The following is a 17,208-nucleotide window of genomic DNA, read 5'->3' on the forward strand; positions in this document are numbered from 1 at the left end:
AAATGTACTATCAATTAAGGGCAGCTCTTTGTGGAATAGCCTCCCAGTATCTCCTTTTGCACTTTATGTTGCTCTTTTATCTTCTCCTGCACTTTATGTAGACCTTTTATCTTCTCCTGCACTTTATATTTCGTAGCTGCTACATTGTACTGCCATGTGGTAAATGCTTGTATATGCTGCTCATGCTCTTTCTGCATATCATGTATTTATTTTTTATATATTAATTATTTTTGTATTAATGTTATATGTGAGGGACTACGGATGGAAATGAGCTAAAAGCTAAAATCCGGCATATTTACATTTTGAAGCATTAATTGTTAAAAATGTTCATCAATGTGCATTGTCCCTCTTCAAATAAACGATTAAATGAAAATGAAATGAACAGCAGTTTCATAATGTATGTACATTCAGCTCATGTAGGATAACAAGCTGTGTTCATATTTACAGTACGTCATTAATATTTGAATTGGATCAATCTGTTTTTCCTTTGTTTTCCATTGCCATGGTAAGTTGCAACATATTTATGTAGCTTTGAGATACACACATGTTTTTAAAACCAAGAGGCAAAAGCAATGTCAAACTAGTATGCCAATAGTAGTAGCCAGCCAGTGATAGATTGCTGTATAGTTTGGGATCTTTTACAGTAAGGCATTGGATGGATTGAGTTTTAAAGGGGACCTATCATGCAAAATGCACTTTTTGATGTCTTTTATACATAAATATGTGTACCCGATGTGTCAGGGAACTCACAAAGTGTCAGAAAATAAAACCCTCTCTCTTTTCCTCCGTGCGCAAATCTCTAAAAATGGGGGTACAACTGAGGCCCCGGCTCCACGAGGACGAAAACTGGTTGAATCCGCATATTTCTCATGCGTATAGCCCTCTAAGCTCCACGACGCCGTAAGGGAAACGTAGAAACAGACCCCGCAAACGACAACGGGTCCAAAGGTGGATAGATCTGGGAACAGAGCGCTCTGGGGGGTCCAACGGGGCCGTGGAGTCGCCTATACGGTCATTCGTTTTCATAGCCCCGCCTCTCCCCCGCAGGGTTGCTATCGTGCTCCAGTCGCTACTGACCATGCTACAGTTCTTTGTGCAACATCTACAGGAGCTCCTCCTTGAATTCAGATTATTTATCTTTATCTCGATATGGACATAAACGCGAGTGAAGTCTAATCTGACAGGACGGAGACACGCAGCTCCTGCCGCTGTGATGCAGCGGGAGCAAAACACACACTTCAAGTCAGATCATCACCCTTAGCTATTTTAATTACCTCTCAAACTACATAAACTAGTTATAAATATGTTCATTTTTACTGTCGGGTCACTCATTACAGGATCAGCTGCTGCATGAGACAGACACTGACGCTGTGAGAAGAGAGGAAAAAGAGACAGGCTCTGTGTATTTGATGATTATATATCATTATATCGTCGTTATTCATTTGTTTTAAAGCTCAATAAATAACAATGAAGACCTTTGACCGGCACTTTTATAATTTTGTCCGGAAGATTTAAACTTTAACACACGTTGACCGGCGAAAAACTCTGCGCGGATCCCTCGGCCCCCACCCATGGAATAAACAGAAGGGCAGCCATGACAACCATTCTTCTTCGCTGCTTTTGTGGAGGAAGTTGATGCTTTTGTGGAGGAAGTTACAGCACCACGTACAGGTTCGGCATATGTACTGCAGCTTTTCCAGCGTTTGGATGTAAACGGAGCCGTCTCGTGGAGCTTGACACAATCCGGTGTATATTGCGTGGGGACGGAAGGTTTTTTGCGGTTGCATTTGCGTTACTGCGATGCGTTTTGCCGTATTTGTCCTCGGGGAGCCGGGGCCTGAGCTGATCCAGATTTTCTACCAGTATGGTGTAATATCGGCAATGTGGGCTGGCTTTACACCCACGCTCCTATCAGAAACGTCGCTATCAGAAACAATGCGCGATGTGTTTTGGAAGTAATATGGTCTGTTTACATTAGCAAGCATCGCTAACACTCAGAGCTAACCTGTACTGGAGAGAGTATGTGTAAAAAAGCAGGAAATAAAAAAAAAATTCTGGTAAACCCGCGAGAGAGAGAAAGCGTTTGAGCTCCATACTGTTTCAGAAATAATCCTTGATGTGGTTTGAACATGATATGGCGTTTCATCACGACAGCATTTAGCTGAGTATCTGAGTAGAATTCTCCCGCATGAGCAGGCATAAGCTCTGCACCCTCTTTCTTTTCCTTTTTTTTGCTTCATACCCAGAATCAGCACTTTAGTAACAGAGCTGAAACAGAGGGATATGAGGCATGCTAGAATGGGTGATCTGTTTGGTATTTTGAGCAAAACACTTCATAGACATGTTTTTTATATATTTTTATATATCTGAGACCTATAATATATGACTAAAAATAGCATGATACGAGACCTTTAAGACACAATATATAGGACACATGCTGCTGAGACATTATTGGTTGTGACTGTGCAGCTAATGCATATGCTCCACACACCTAGCTCATATTGGAATAATAAAGACAGGCCTGTACCAATTTGAAATCCGTATTACACTGTGTTACTAAATGCATACTAAGACATCCAACTCTTTTCGTTTTTTTTTTTCGTTTTTATGTGAGCTGACTGAATGGTAGCACAGTTTGTTGAGTTTGAAACCATTTAGTCACTGAGGCAGACATCCTCTCCCACCACTCAAAGGTCTTGTGATAGCGAGGGAGTCTGATGGAAATGTGGCTAAGAGGGGCAGCTCTTGATGGTGGAATCACAACAGGGTGAAACGTTTCCAAGGAGCTTATCCTGTGATTGATGTGGTTCCATTAGAGATGACCCGAGGTCCTCTGAGTGACAAAGATGTGGCACGACATGAAGGCCTTGTCGTGCCCTCCAACCTCAGGTAACACTGACTGACAAGTCACAGTGTCTAAAGAACAACAGGCAGGCAAATAACAGTCTGATAACAGACATTGAGCTGACTGCTATCGTAAGCTATTATATACTAATGATACTAGTTGATGTAGTGTAGAATGACCCAACTTGGACTGACATCTATCCTAGTCTAAATCAAAAACATAGTCTGTTATATGCATTGCAACGGCCATTTAACGACATGGACATGTTTTAAGATGATTCACTGCGCCTCATTCTGCTAAACAAATGTCAGCATCTGACGCTTTCTTGCATTCCTCCATACCTAAAGGTATGTTATTTCTGTAAATACTATGATCCTGTTCATTTTGTTGGATTATTTGAACGTTATTATACTTAACTGTACTGGTTTCAAGTATAAGCCACACTTTGTTTGAACCTATCGAATAAAATGAGCTCTGCAGCACCCTTATAGAATGTTTTTTCTACAAAGACATCTACTAAGCATGTGCCGAAAAATACCTGAAGTGAAGTATAGAGATTGAAAATAATGAAAGCCCGGAGAATATAATAAAAGCCCTGTGGAATGTAGGTTTTAAGTGGCTTCCTGAAGGTCACTGGCCCATCTATCAGGGGGTACACAGTGTAAACAAAACTCACAGGCATCTGAAGAGTGTTAATGGAGAACTGACACAAAACATAGCAATTAAAATCAGTAAAAAGGAAAGCCCTGTCAATAATGGTTTGAAAATGTACTGATATTTTACAAACCTTTTTAATGGTTGCTTTTCCCAGTATTGTTTTGGCAAGTGATTTGTTCACGCGCATGAAAACATCAACTTAAAATCAAGAAATAAATGACCCTTGTATGAATAAAGTTGGGTACCTTTAATGACTGGTTGTTCACAATAAGCAGAACATGTCCCGTTTTCTTTGACCTTTTATCTCACCTCTTCCTGTCTTTTGTCCTAACCATTTGCATCGTAAGCATGAGAGATACATTCCCTCCCACTTTTCTATGTAATGTATGTAACTCGGCAAGGGGATTAAAGACATAATCACCCCCCCCCTGTTGTTGGGGTCCAGAGAGAGGATGCCCAGGAGGCTGCAAATTGCTGCCGTCAACATACGGACAGCCGGGGCCTGTCATGCTAACAGAGGATGAGACATTCGGAGCAGCAGGATCACAGGAGAGAGAGATGCGACAAGGCAGGAGCAACTTACAATCAATATTCTCTGCCAACCTCCTTTATGTATATGACTAGTAACATCCACCATTATGTGCTCAACTGCAGTGCTTGATATAATTGATTGGGGCCGACGTGTGGTGTCATGTGTATGAATTAGTGTGTATGTTGGGGAAATGGAGAGAGAGAGAAATATGTGCGATTTAGTGTGTGAGAAGGCATGGAAGATGTGAAAGACAAAAGCAGCACAAGAGATTTGCAATTGTGAAATTGATTAAGGCTCTCACTCTTTCAATATTGCAGAGATGCGATCAAGCAGAGAAACAGGGACACTGTCTTAAGTGTCTTGTGAATTATTTATTCTGACACTGTGCAAAGAATACGCTGTGTCTGAAACAATAATGTTGATACCTGGCCCTTTGGGGGAGGATGATAGGAGAGGAAGGTGGCGGTGCTTCAATATTTGTTAAAATCTTTGTGTCATTGTTTGTCTAGAGACACATATTCAAAAGTAATGAGAGGTTCAAATATAATCTTGTGATGCCACGGTGACCCACACTATTGTCTGCAAAATAAATAATGGTGGGATCTTTCAAAAGACTTAAATTCAAAGGTTAGCAAAGAATAGATTTACAATTTGTGTCAGGAGAGATGAAAAATATCCTCAAATCTTCGTAGAGATCCGGACGGGGATCAATGTAAGCAGGCTATTGGCTTTTATGACATGGCGGGTTTTCCTCCCCTTTATACTTTACATTCTCTCTCACCCTCCTTTTCTCTCCCCACCTCTCTCTCCTGGGGCATTTATGTGAATGAGAGAGGAATGAATCACTGTGGAAGTAGTGAAGAAATAACTTTTCATGTGAAAACACCTCAGCTTTTATGGCTTTACTAAATGATCCATAATGCGGGCGGGGAGCACTCAGTCCTGCAGATTAAGGCGGGTCGTAGTGAGAAAGAGGCTCAGTGCTGCAGCCGTTAGACCCCTCCACTGAAGCTCGCACCAGTACAGCACCAGCTGAGGTAGGCACAAATCTCTTTTACGAGGCTGCCTCTTAAATAGCTGTCAGTCTAGTGTCTCGCACGTGGCACACTCCTCCAGCTCCCCTTGCAGTAATTGAACCATCTCTCCCGGAGTGCTGAAATGGTGTGGGAACCCATTCCGACAGCCTGTGTTGACACCATTAAACCAAACTTGTGCATAAATCTCACTACAAAGCCATCGTCACCCACAATCTACTGAATCCTCCACACCCCCAAAACAACCCTACCCCTTGCTCCATTTCACCAAAGATAGCCTCAGAGGTAGTTTGCATCTGAATATTACAGTATTTACATTATTCCTCAAGGGATACTGTAACTGCTTTAATAGTACATCCAACACAGACTGTATGGGGTTATTTTTAGAAGGACTGTTGCCTCTCTCATGTTCTTCAATCCGTGACAATGTTACAGCATTTAGGAATAATTGTGTGCACTGGTAATAAACAGACTAATTCATAGAAAGGAATAATCCCTAAACTTCTCATTCTTATTTATTTATTTAATTGATACACTTAATTAGCTTTTAATCCTTGACACCATATGGGATTGTTAGTGCCTTAAAGAGAGTTATCATGTTACAATAATATAATTATATAAATATTAAGAATTTATAGAAGTGGTAAATAACGTTAAATATACAGGAACACCAATTATGTCTGACGTCTTTTGCTCTCTGAGTATTAAATAAATAAGCAACCTATATCCTCATTATAGTCACCCATAATCACTTAGGTGAACGCTTAGGAAACAAAACATGCACATTTTATGTTATACCATTTCATTATTTAACAGTTAATCAGTTGTGTTACACTTGACGATTAGCATAATATAAATGTGCACGTTGAAAACTGTTATAATGTTGATGTCATTGACAGTAGCACCTTTGACCTCAGCTTAATGGCTGAACAGGTCACCCAGCAGTATATCAGGGTGTTCTACAGTGAAATCACACCCATCTACACCAATGCAGCAATAAGAGAAAATTAACCATCGGGTGTTAACAATAACATTTATTTTAAAGTATTTATATCAAAAAGAAAAACTGAAGCAATTACACAAGGTATAAATGAAATTGTCAATAAATGTCCTCATTGGTGTAGTTATGTTGATATGACAATGATATTGATATTTATAAGAATAGGAAAGTTCCAAAACAAACAAACACAGCCCAAACAAATGTGCTTTTGAAGAGGAATAGAGAGAAACCAACTTATGTTTTGTAATTAAAATTATTATTGCTACAATGCCTGCTGTTTCATCTGAGAGCAGTTTTTAATTTAACTTTTAGTCGGTGAGAGAAAAACAACTCTTAAGCTAATGAATTTCAGGAGCTTCTCTCCATTAGACATACTTCTATTACTGCAATATGCATTACATTCGAATCTGAGAAAGCCAATCATTTTCATTGAATTCCCACAAGTCCATCAACTGTAGAATCTGCTTAAGTGAGATGCCAACCAAGCCAACAGATACTGTAAGTAATGACTTCCTTCTCTGAAAACACTGATGCAAGCCAATGCTTTAATAAGAACCCAAGTGCCAAACTCACTGCTTCACTTCTCTTTTTAATATAAACACAATAAAGAAGCATTTGCATTTATATAGTTCTTCCAAACCATCTGACGTTGCTGCCAGCCAGTACCCAGAGACAGCTCAGCATCAAACTGATTGTTACCTGGGGAAAATTAAGATAAGGAAGTAATCCCTTGGACGAAAATGGCTTTGTTGGACCAACAGCGGTAGGGCCAACTGGGTAGCAGAATTAGCAAACCCCTGCCTGCTGCTAGTAATGAAAATACCTATACAGCCTTATGTTTTCAATGTGATACGAATGAAATCTACCTCATCCCGCAATGGGATACAGCATATCTTGATCTTCTAAGGATTAAGGTTGTTTGTATTCTGGTATGGATGGGGTAATGACTGTATGATGTGACTTGGAATATGAATGAAAAGCTAATATGTGCAGTGCTATGAATCCACTGGGAACTACAACATATCAGGATTCAACCAACAAACTGTGGTTGAAATGTTTTTGGTGTTGCACTTGCTGAGGAAACGCACCATGTATTTTGTGTGTCCTCATCTTTTTCACCCAATAGGCTTTTAGGTTAATTTACATTTGAGCTATTTTTTCCCATTGCCACAAACTAGCCTCAAAATAGCAAACCCTCATTAGTCACACTCGTATAGACCAGGTAGTGCTGCTTAATCTGCAAGCTCCTACATACAGGGGGAACAAAAGAGTGCTATACAGTAGGTGACAGGGACAGAATAGTGATCTGAGCTGTCTGACTTAATGGCTCGATGACTTTAATGATAATCCAGTAGCTTTCCTCCCCCTTAGGAGCTCCATTGGATGACAGGAAACAAACAGTGCTCTGACACTTCCCACTAATTAGCATCATTAGCATATGGCCATTATGTGGCTGGACAGTAGCATGACAGGGCTCTAAGAAAGGCTACAGTGGTGACCTTTGGTCGACAACACCAGCTGTCAGTAATTACCCATAGTATTGGCCAGAGAGCTGGAGACAAAGACCGACTCCTTGTCCTTGAGGACCTTTGGCACCCAGTAACGTCCCCTCTTTCATTTCTTTTTTTTTTGTTAGGGAAATTATTCATAATAAGACAGAATGTGCTTACTTGCTGTAAGGCAGGTATGCAGTACTGTTTAAACAACAGGCTTTTGCCTCCCTTGCATGTTCTGGTATTATGCATACAGTATGGTCTTTTGTGAACGTTTTTCTTTTTATATGCCAATTATAAATCAAATCAAGTAAAAAGAATCGAAAAGTTTGATATGCTTCAGGCTAAGCTTTAACTAAAATGCGTTACTAAATGGAGAGATGTGTCAATGAATGCCTATTTGCTGCCAGAGGCTTCAGAAAGCACTGTTGACAAATATAAAGCTCTGAGTGAGAAATAATGACTTCAACACTGTTGCTCCACAAATCCACATTTGGAGGATTCATGTGGAAAGGAATCCATTCTCTCCCTAAGTGCCAGTAATTGTTTGTTGTAGAATTCTGAAGCTTCTAACAGTCTTTGAAGATATAATGTTGACTTTATGACTCCATGTTTCCTTTCATCTATGAGCGCAACTTCTGTGCCGATTAGAAGCAAAACAACTCTAAGCATCAGTTTAGTAGAACGTAATTTGAAACATCAAAAAATGTGTTTAGAAAATTATGTGCATAGAGATGAAATAGCTACCTGGTGCAGCGGTAGCAAAAACACATGAACCTTTGTCTCTCACATATAATCAGTATAATCACAGAAAAGTATGCATGAACGCATGCAAAGGTGTGTGCACAAACTTGCACGTGCATAACTGTTACTATACTTGTGAGTCCCCATAATTGATATTTTCCAATCACTTTCTTACAACCTTAACCATCACAAATATGTGTCCAACTCCAAACGTACCTAAACCGAAGACACGGTGAATCCTTCAAACATGCCAGTCTGTCCTACTTGTGTTAATGTGTCCTCACTCTCAAGGTCTTAAACTCATAGTTATCCTCAGAAACATAAACAGTGAGATAGAAGTCCCCGAGTTTTACACTCAACCACTCACACACACAAATAAAACACCCACATCCCCACAGCTGCTCTTCCATAATAAGGTGTATATTATCTTACTGTAACTAAATTCCAGCTATTTTCCAGTCTCTTGGCTCGCAAGCTTTTATTCTGATTTTCTGACCATGTTTTCTCCATTCAACAGGAACATCCGTTATGAAGGTTAATGCATCTGATGCTGACGACCCTACATACGGCAGCAGTGCCAAAGTGGTGTACAGCGTAATGGATGGAGAAAAGATTTTCACGGTAGACAGAAACGAAGGTAAGAATGATTACATCCACACATGCAGACCTCCCTAAACCTTCTTAGAGATTTTCCTGTGCTCCTTTAAATGCTTCTAAAAATCAATTGTCCAAAAAACAAGCAACTTTATATATTTTTAGCCTATAACTGACGGCTCCTTTCAGCAAGCACTCAACATACCATATGGCATAAATGACAGTGTCACCTTCAAGCCCTATACTTTTTTTGTAAATATATGCATACAAATAAAACACCTGGGCATTCAGAGTGTAATAATAAATACATATATACATTTTTTACATGCTGTTTTATTGATTTTGTTGCACTCTGTTGATGCCAATCAGAACAAATGCACTGGGTGCTCAGCATTTGTTTGCCCACTAGTGCTGAGGATGAAATCATAATAAGTGTATACCTACTGTACCGTTATTATAGAATGATGTGTTGTGTTTCCAGCAGATCCAAATTCACCCTATTGAGGCCCTCCTGCAGCTATACAATGAATAATTCCCTTATGCCATACTGGCCTGGGGCTTGACCCAAAGTCTTCCATGAGTAGCTTAGCATCAGTGTTGCCTTTGAATGCCCCACAAGGGAAAAGCACTAAAGTTTTAATGATTCCTTTTTTGGTCTTTACCACTTTGATTTGGTCAGCCTGGGTGTGTAGATGATAAATGGCCCTGCCTCCGTGGGACTAGCCAAGATACTGGATGGTTCATTCCAGCTTCTGTCTCAGGACTCCTATTCCACACACCCCCTCTACCCATTTTGTACGCGCCAGCCTAATAGGCACAGTCAAGGAGGTCAAAATGAAAAAGGGGACAAAACAGCTGTGAAATCTGCCTCGTTAATATCACTCTCTCTCAACCTGACAACAAACTGAGGAGAAACTGAGGAGAAAGTCACTGTGTTGTTTCTGTCACTTTGGCCATGCTGGAATTGTCTGTAGGTGTTAGACGTATCTGAATCAAAGGAAAACTTCTCCTTGTTTGTAGATCATTATATCCTTTGTAACAATAAAAACATTTTAACCACCTACTAAAACACATGTATATGAAAATGTTATTTTCGGTTCTATTACTGATTTTACATTTATTCTGTTTTCATTTTGATTTTCATAAAGGTTTCCCTGTGTCCATTATTCAGGAATTGGGAGAAAAAATGTCTGGCAGAATCTGACCAAAGTTGTATAGTAGTAAAGGCCCTGATTCACTAGAAGCAGAACTAGAGTAGAAACATAAATGCAATTAATGTAAACAAAAAAAAGTTGAACAACAGAATGTATTTTATATTAATGTAATGCATTGCAATACTGAGGCTGCTCTATTTCACAATTGGTATACACGGCCCAATTACTCATTTATATTGGTTAATGTTAAAGGTCCCTTGTCATGGCCATTTCCACTGATCATAATTCCATTGTTGAGGTCTACTAGAATAGATTTACATTGTGCAATTTTCCAAAATCACATTGGTTTCTCATACAGCATCTCTGTATAGTATGTGTATTCACTCTCTGTCCTAAACGGCTTGTTGAAGCTCCTGCCCCCCCCCCCCCCCTCCCTATGAGCCCATTGGCCGTCTGCGAGACAGCGAGACACAGCGAAACCCAGCCCGAACACACACACCCGCAGCCTGTCTGGGAGTTTGTGTGTGTGCTCACACACCGACTCACAGCCTCGCCGCATCCTGCCGTCTCAGGGAGGAGAAATCGGCGGAGCTGCAGCTGAGAAAAGATTGAGTGTGTGTGTGTGAGGAACGTAACGTAACGGCTCCACGGATTGGTCCATTTGGACCAATGGGTCCATTTGGGTATGGGCACGTCACTGTACCCAGGAAGAAAAAGAGAAATCTCCAACAAGGCGTTCTGGGGCAGCATAGACAGGTATTTTCTGTGTTAGAGTTTTACTCGCTACAGGGTGTACTTTGAGGGTTTGGGACTTTGCAGACCGTTTACATGCAGAAAAACCTTCATAACACACAAGGGGATGGGTATTAACCGGAAAAGCATGACATGGGACCTTTAAGGATGTGTGATGTGCATTTGAAATGAATTGCATAGACTGCATTCATGAACACGGGTCATGCAGACTGCTCTACCATGATGTTTGAGCAATGGTCCTGTGTACTAGCTGTGGATTGAGGCTTTACTAGTGACAGCCCTAATTTAGATGCGTTCCCTCTGGCCTTTGGTGGATGAAAGAGGAGCATGTCATCGTTCTCCCTCCTTAACTGCACTGCTGCATGTACTGTATTTTGGCTACTCATAGAAAATGGCCCTAGGCTAAATGTGAGTGGAATCAGTGAGTTGTGTACCAAACACAATGCAAACCTTTGGGAGTGATACAGCACACCAAGCCCAGGAAATGCATCAATAGATTCTGATGTGGAAAATCCCAAGGGGTAAACTGAAAATACATTACTGCTGCACAGCCAGCTACTGCTGCTACTGCTGCTGGGCCAACAAGGATAATGTCTCTTTTACACCAAGAAGGACTAACTGCTAGTCTGTGAGATACCTTAGCTATATATTTATAGAATACAACCAGACCCCACAGTACTGGCTGTCTCAGATACCAAATAGTTTTTATGTAAACTTTACAAAGTGGATGTCCTATATCCTCACCCAAAAAGACAGAATGGTCTAGAGGCAGATCTAACATAACCTTATAATAGCAGGCTGTCTGCGTATGGTCATAGTTAACCGACCAGATTTTTTTCCAGCAATGGTTTGTCAGTTATTTTTTGTTCTGCTGATCTTATGTTGAATTTCACTTTAACATTTTATGAAAGTTCTTCAAATTCGCAGACCAGCAGGACTCAAGAAAACAACCTGTTTTTAACTGAACACTAAATGTGACAGTTTGTGCAATCAGGGGTAAATGAAGCACTTAATGTGTACCTCCCCTGTGCACCTTCTTACTCACCCACTACATTATATATATTTCTCCATATCCGTCCAGCCTCTTTTAGAATCCACTTCCAAGGTTTGAGAGCAGTTTTACCTCCCATGGAGGCGTTGAAATTCTATTCACCGTGGCTGAGGCTTGCCTTCATTCTATACCCCTATATATGATTCATTTTAATACAGCTGAGCCATAAAATGGTGTATGAGCAGAGGCGCTAATATGACACAATCTCCTCCATCCAGCCAGTCTGAGGAGGTGAAATGGAATGTGCTGCACTTGTGTCTCCATAATACAGTGCTAACCAGAAGTTGATATTCAAACTGAGAGGGGGGATTTAGTCGGCTGTTGCACAAGTGCTAACCACTAATGTAATCTTTACATTGGCCCAACTTACTACTCTTTCCCACTCTCTGTCTCCCACTCTGTCTGTTTCCTTCAATATCTGCTCCATCTCTCAATCAATAGGAATCATCATGACAGCAGTGGCAGATTTGGACCGTGAGACACAGGATCGGTATGAGTTGGTCGTCAAGGCAACAGACATGGCAGGACAAATGGGCGGACTCTCAGGCTCTACCACGGTGACCATAGTGATCACAGACGTTAATGACAACCCACCGCGCTTCCCACAGAGTGAGTTCATCCCACACAAGATCTTATTTTGGGCAGAGGATAAGATGGTGGAACACAGGAGGAGAGTATGGTAATACAATTTCAAAATGGCAAAAAATGTTAGACAGAAGTGAAAGGTACGAAAGTAAAGAAAGTAATTAAAAAAGGTGAATAAAAGAGGCACAATGTAGTTTGTAACATGCGTGTATCTGACACCACATAAGAGCAGCATCAACAACCATACTGAATGGCTTGCATTTAGTGCAAGAAATCAACTAAGTTACATTTATTGCCCAATCAAACCTGCAGCCCATAACAAAGTAGTCTATCAAATGTGGAAAATTGATTCGACCCCCTGCACATTTGATTATTTAAATTGGTTCATTTTTATTTTCAAGTGAGGCTTGAGAGAGGATTTAATCAATACAGTTAATTGTTCCCTCGTTGTTATGTCATGGCTTTTTAACTTGTGAGTTCCTTTGTGGTGTGAATGGGTTTCACATGTCTTTTGTGCACATACAGTATGCACAAAGGTTAACTTGCAACTCACCACACAAATACATAAAAAAAAGCCTTTTGAAATATTGCATATTGCACAAAAAGAAGTAGCACACTCAAAAATAAGTGTAGAAGACATATTTCACCATGTTGACTATGTGAAATAGCACTTCCCCTTTTTTGCACTTTTTATTCTGCCCTCTTTTTTTACAGTTAAACCATAACACTATTACTTGTGTTACAGCTGGGGAAACCGCATCTGACAGCCCTGGTTGATTGTATTCGATATGTCTCTGCACAACTTTTCTTATTTCTGTATAAATCCTTTTTTTCATTTCAGTAAATCATATTTACCATGCAGTCAGAGGGATAAACCCTGCAGGATTATAGTATCTCCAGTATGGGAAAGATAGAAGCTGGAAAGCAGCTTCATGCAAAAGAAGATCAATGCTGTATATATTCATGTTTTTACATTAGTTCTTCCTCTGGGAACAATAAAGTTTTATTTACTTACTTGTTTCTTTTTATGTTTTTCATAATGAACTCTGGCGGATCTGTCGTGTTATTTGAAATTCAGATTTAGGCTTGAAGACAGGAGATAAAAACAAATAAAAGTCATAGGTGATCATGCAGATTACTAACTAAACAAAACAAATAACACAGAAACAGTTTTCTATGGCTAAATTGTATTTTGTTCACCTGTAAACCTTTTATGGGAATGCAATGATTACTCTGAGAATGAGTGTCAGAAGTCTGTTGCAGTTATTTTAATATAATCCCATCCAGACTGTATTTTTCCATAAGTCTTTTTCTTCTTTCAGCCTTTTTGTCTGAAAAAAATCCCTTCCTCCTCACGTTTCTGTCTTTGCTCCTTATTGCTCCCACCGTTCTTTTCCCACCTACAGCCAGCCATCCATATATTTCCCCTTCATTTTCTCCTCTTGTGTTGTTTTACTTTTGTCTTTTGTCCTTGTTCTATTGTTTTCTACACCCACATTGTTTTTTTGTTACTTCATCCTTCGTTTGCTGTGCTTAACTTCACTTTTCTTCGTTTTATCCTTCAATGCGATTTCCACCTCCGACCACCTACTCCTTAAAACCAGAGATGTACCAGTTTTCTGTGTCGGAGGGGGCGGCTGTGGGGACCCCAGTTGGGCGCATCATTGCCACAGATGCAGACATGGGAGAAAACACCGACATGAGCTATCTGATCAAAGAGGAAGGGGATCTCTTCAAGGTCACCACCGATGTAGAAACACAGGAAGCCATTGTTTCGATCAAGAAGGTACAGTAAACTGAAATGAATTCTGCACCGCTCTCATTGTTGTCTGTGAAGCAACTTTTTTGTCCACCAGTAAAGAGGCAAATATTCATAAGAATACACAAAATGATTTCTCAAAACATTTACATTAAATACTCACCTTTGTCATGCAGTCTCTTTACTCCACGGAATGCTACCAACAGTCTCAGTGTTCTAGCTTAGAGGCATTCTCTCATTGTGTTACAAATGTATTAACACAGTTTTGAGCTCACCCGTACTATAAACAAGAATTTTTGTATTTTAGCATCACCAGTTGCTAGTTGTCTTTTAGTTTTTTTATTACATCTTTAGTTACAGCAATCCCTACCATATCTGGCAGTATCTAAAGAAAGTTATTGGGACTGACAGCTAGACATAAGGTAAAGGGACTAACCAACCAAAAAGGTTTGTTTTGCTCCCACTAGCCAAAGCTGTTCGGACAGAGAAATAGAATGCCTGCTGAGGAAATGGAAAAGGGGAAGTGATTTGTCTTTGAATCTTGATCAACATTGGTTTCTCAGTGGGTTTAATAGATTTCGTCAATGCCGTGTTTCTTCAAAAGTCAAACTGTTTTGAACTTTTACAAAAAATGGGAGATGTAGTATATTTCTGTTCTGTTGCGAATGGCATAATGAAAATACAACACACAGCCTGTAGCAGTATTTCGCTTGAAAAGAGGGGTTGATTAGGACTGTCAAAAAATGTGGCAGTCCTAATCATTCTAGCACTGGTGATGACTGAAGACAAGTTGGATTTGATTAAGGAGTACTTTGTTTGAACCATTTTTATAAAACTGAATTTTGTTTGTCTTTCAGCCGCTGGACTATGAGAGCAAGCGCACACACAATGTTGTGGTGGAGGCAGTAAATAAGCATGTGGACCCTCGCTTTGTGGACCTGGGTTCCTTCCGCGACCAGACCATAGTCCGGGTCAGCGTGTCAGACATAGATGAGCCACCCATCTTTCAACCGGCAGATGGCACTATAATGGAAGTGCAGGAGGATACTAAAGTAGGAGCACTGGTTGGCGTCATCAGTGCCAGGGACCCGGATGTGAAGAACAAGCCTGTTAGGTAAGGCAACAAATCACAGCTAACTAACCCAAGCACTCAAAAAGCACTAAAAGATAGAGAAAGATAATTAATAACCCTGACTGGTGTATACTGACCATATGGATAACATATGAAAGTGTGTTTTATAAAGCATTAGTCCACATTAAAGTATCCAAATTAACCAAAAATAAAACAGCTGCGCAAAATTATCCAAGAATGTGCAGATGGTCAAAGTTAGAAAGAATAAGCCATGTTCAAATCACGACTTCTTCAAATATAATAAATAGAACAGACTGAAGCTTTAAAGAAGGAAATATGTCTGAACCAATAGTAGTCATGATAGCTAATGTGCATGTATGATTTGATTTAGTAATATTATTACATTTGCTATATGAAAATCGTTTGGGTGTGTTCAAAATGTGCCATATAATAAATGACTGAAAATGAAAGAAATAGGTTGAAAACAGTACTTAGATACTTTAGGCATACAGGTGCTTTCTAGAACAGTAGGTAGCCTAATAAAATATATCAACCAAAACATTGGCAATAAAATATTGCTATGGAAAGATTACTGCTGAACAGGAATAATAACATTGCGGAACAAAGTTTTGCATGCCAATGAGTCCATTGTTTTTATGTGGCATGGCTGGGACACTGCAGAGCTGCCACATTCACCGCCCCCCCATTTGCACGCTATTATCAACTCAATGCATTGTGCATGAACTGTATATGACTTTACCAACTAAATGTGTACAAGAAAAAATGTAACTTTAGAACCAATAACTCACCAACTGCAAGTAAAAAACAATTTCTCTTCGAGATGGAGTAAAAGCCGAGGCAAACTATAAACGGTGAGACTTGTACAATGGATAAAGCTGTACTGTATGTCTCTCAGATCACTGCGTGTGATAAAAATAATATCGTCTGGTAATCTTCTGTACCAAGGTCTGAGGATTGTATGTCCTCAGAAGAGCAATTTCAGTGTGAGAGGGGAATGTAGATAAGGGCTAAGACAGTCTCACTGACAGAGTGTACGCCGACACACGCAGTGCCTGTGCAAATTACCTCGTTTAAAAATGCATGAAGCTCAGAGTTACAGGTGTAATAAAGTACAACACAGTGACAGAACTGTCGCTCACCATTGTCTTGGCAGCCGGTAGATGCGCGCGTGATACGTGTGCAAGCATATATAAGTGTGTCTGTGTTTATGTGTGTGCGTGCGTGAGTAAATGAATAGATGAGTTTGTGAAAGAGAGGGAGAAAGGTTGGCTAGGAGCCATCTACTGGGCAAAGTTAGTGGGCTCATGGCCTCAGGCGCCAGACTTTCTGTGAACTATGCATATTTATGCTCCCTAAATGGCGATGTTTTAGTGCAAAATATGTGTTAAGAGGTTCTTGCTGCAACGATAAAAACAAGCTGCTGAAAAAGGAATGAGTCATGTAACAACTAAAACAAAGAATGTTTGAAAAACAAGGGTGCAAGCAGGGTGTCAAACAGCTGGCAGTCAAGTTGTATAAAGATGTTCTTTGAAACAAACAAACAGATAACACAATTATCCTCCAGTTTAAAGGTCTTACATGCGACTATGTTGGGGATGTGGAAACCCAACTCTGAAGCAGCCAACGTTGTTCTTTGTGATGCGGGTGGATTTTGTAAGAAAGAAGGAGCTTTGTGATTCTGGTGGTATGAGAGAAACACATTGTTTTTGTGCAAAACGATTGTTAAGAGACTAAAGACATTGTGATGATTTCCCCCAACTCTCATCCCACCAAAACAGTCATGCACTGGAAAGCAAATGATCATTGAAAACAGGACTGGACTGAATGAACAAGAAAGAAAGCTAAACCAAGACATTCTAAAGCAGGATTAGAAGTTTTGTAAAGAGTAAGAAATATAATTGTATTGTACTGGAG

The 17,208-nt window shown here is 40.0% G+C and overlaps 1 protein-coding gene across 1 annotated transcript in view; it reads left to right on the forward strand.

The window, feature by feature from the left end:
- The window catches only part of LOC117489344 (cadherin-22-like), a 74,568-nt gene that overhangs the window by 22,682 nt on the left and 34,678 nt on the right, over positions 1-17,208 (forward strand). The window contains exons 3-6 of the mRNA XM_034138560.1: positions 8,823-8,942; positions 12,299-12,466; positions 14,047-14,228; positions 15,059-15,315. Coding sequence (XP_033994451.1) covers positions 8,823-8,942; positions 12,299-12,466; positions 14,047-14,228; positions 15,059-15,315 — 727 coding nt within the window. The remainder of the gene's footprint in view (positions 1-8,822; positions 8,943-12,298; positions 12,467-14,046; positions 14,229-15,058; positions 15,316-17,208) is intronic.

This window comes from Trematomus bernacchii, unplaced genomic scaffold, assembly GCF_902827165.1.
Source record: "Trematomus bernacchii unplaced genomic scaffold, fTreBer1.1, whole genome shotgun sequence".
Classification (NCBI taxonomy): domain Eukaryota; kingdom Metazoa; phylum Chordata; class Actinopteri; order Perciformes; family Nototheniidae; genus Trematomus; species Trematomus bernacchii.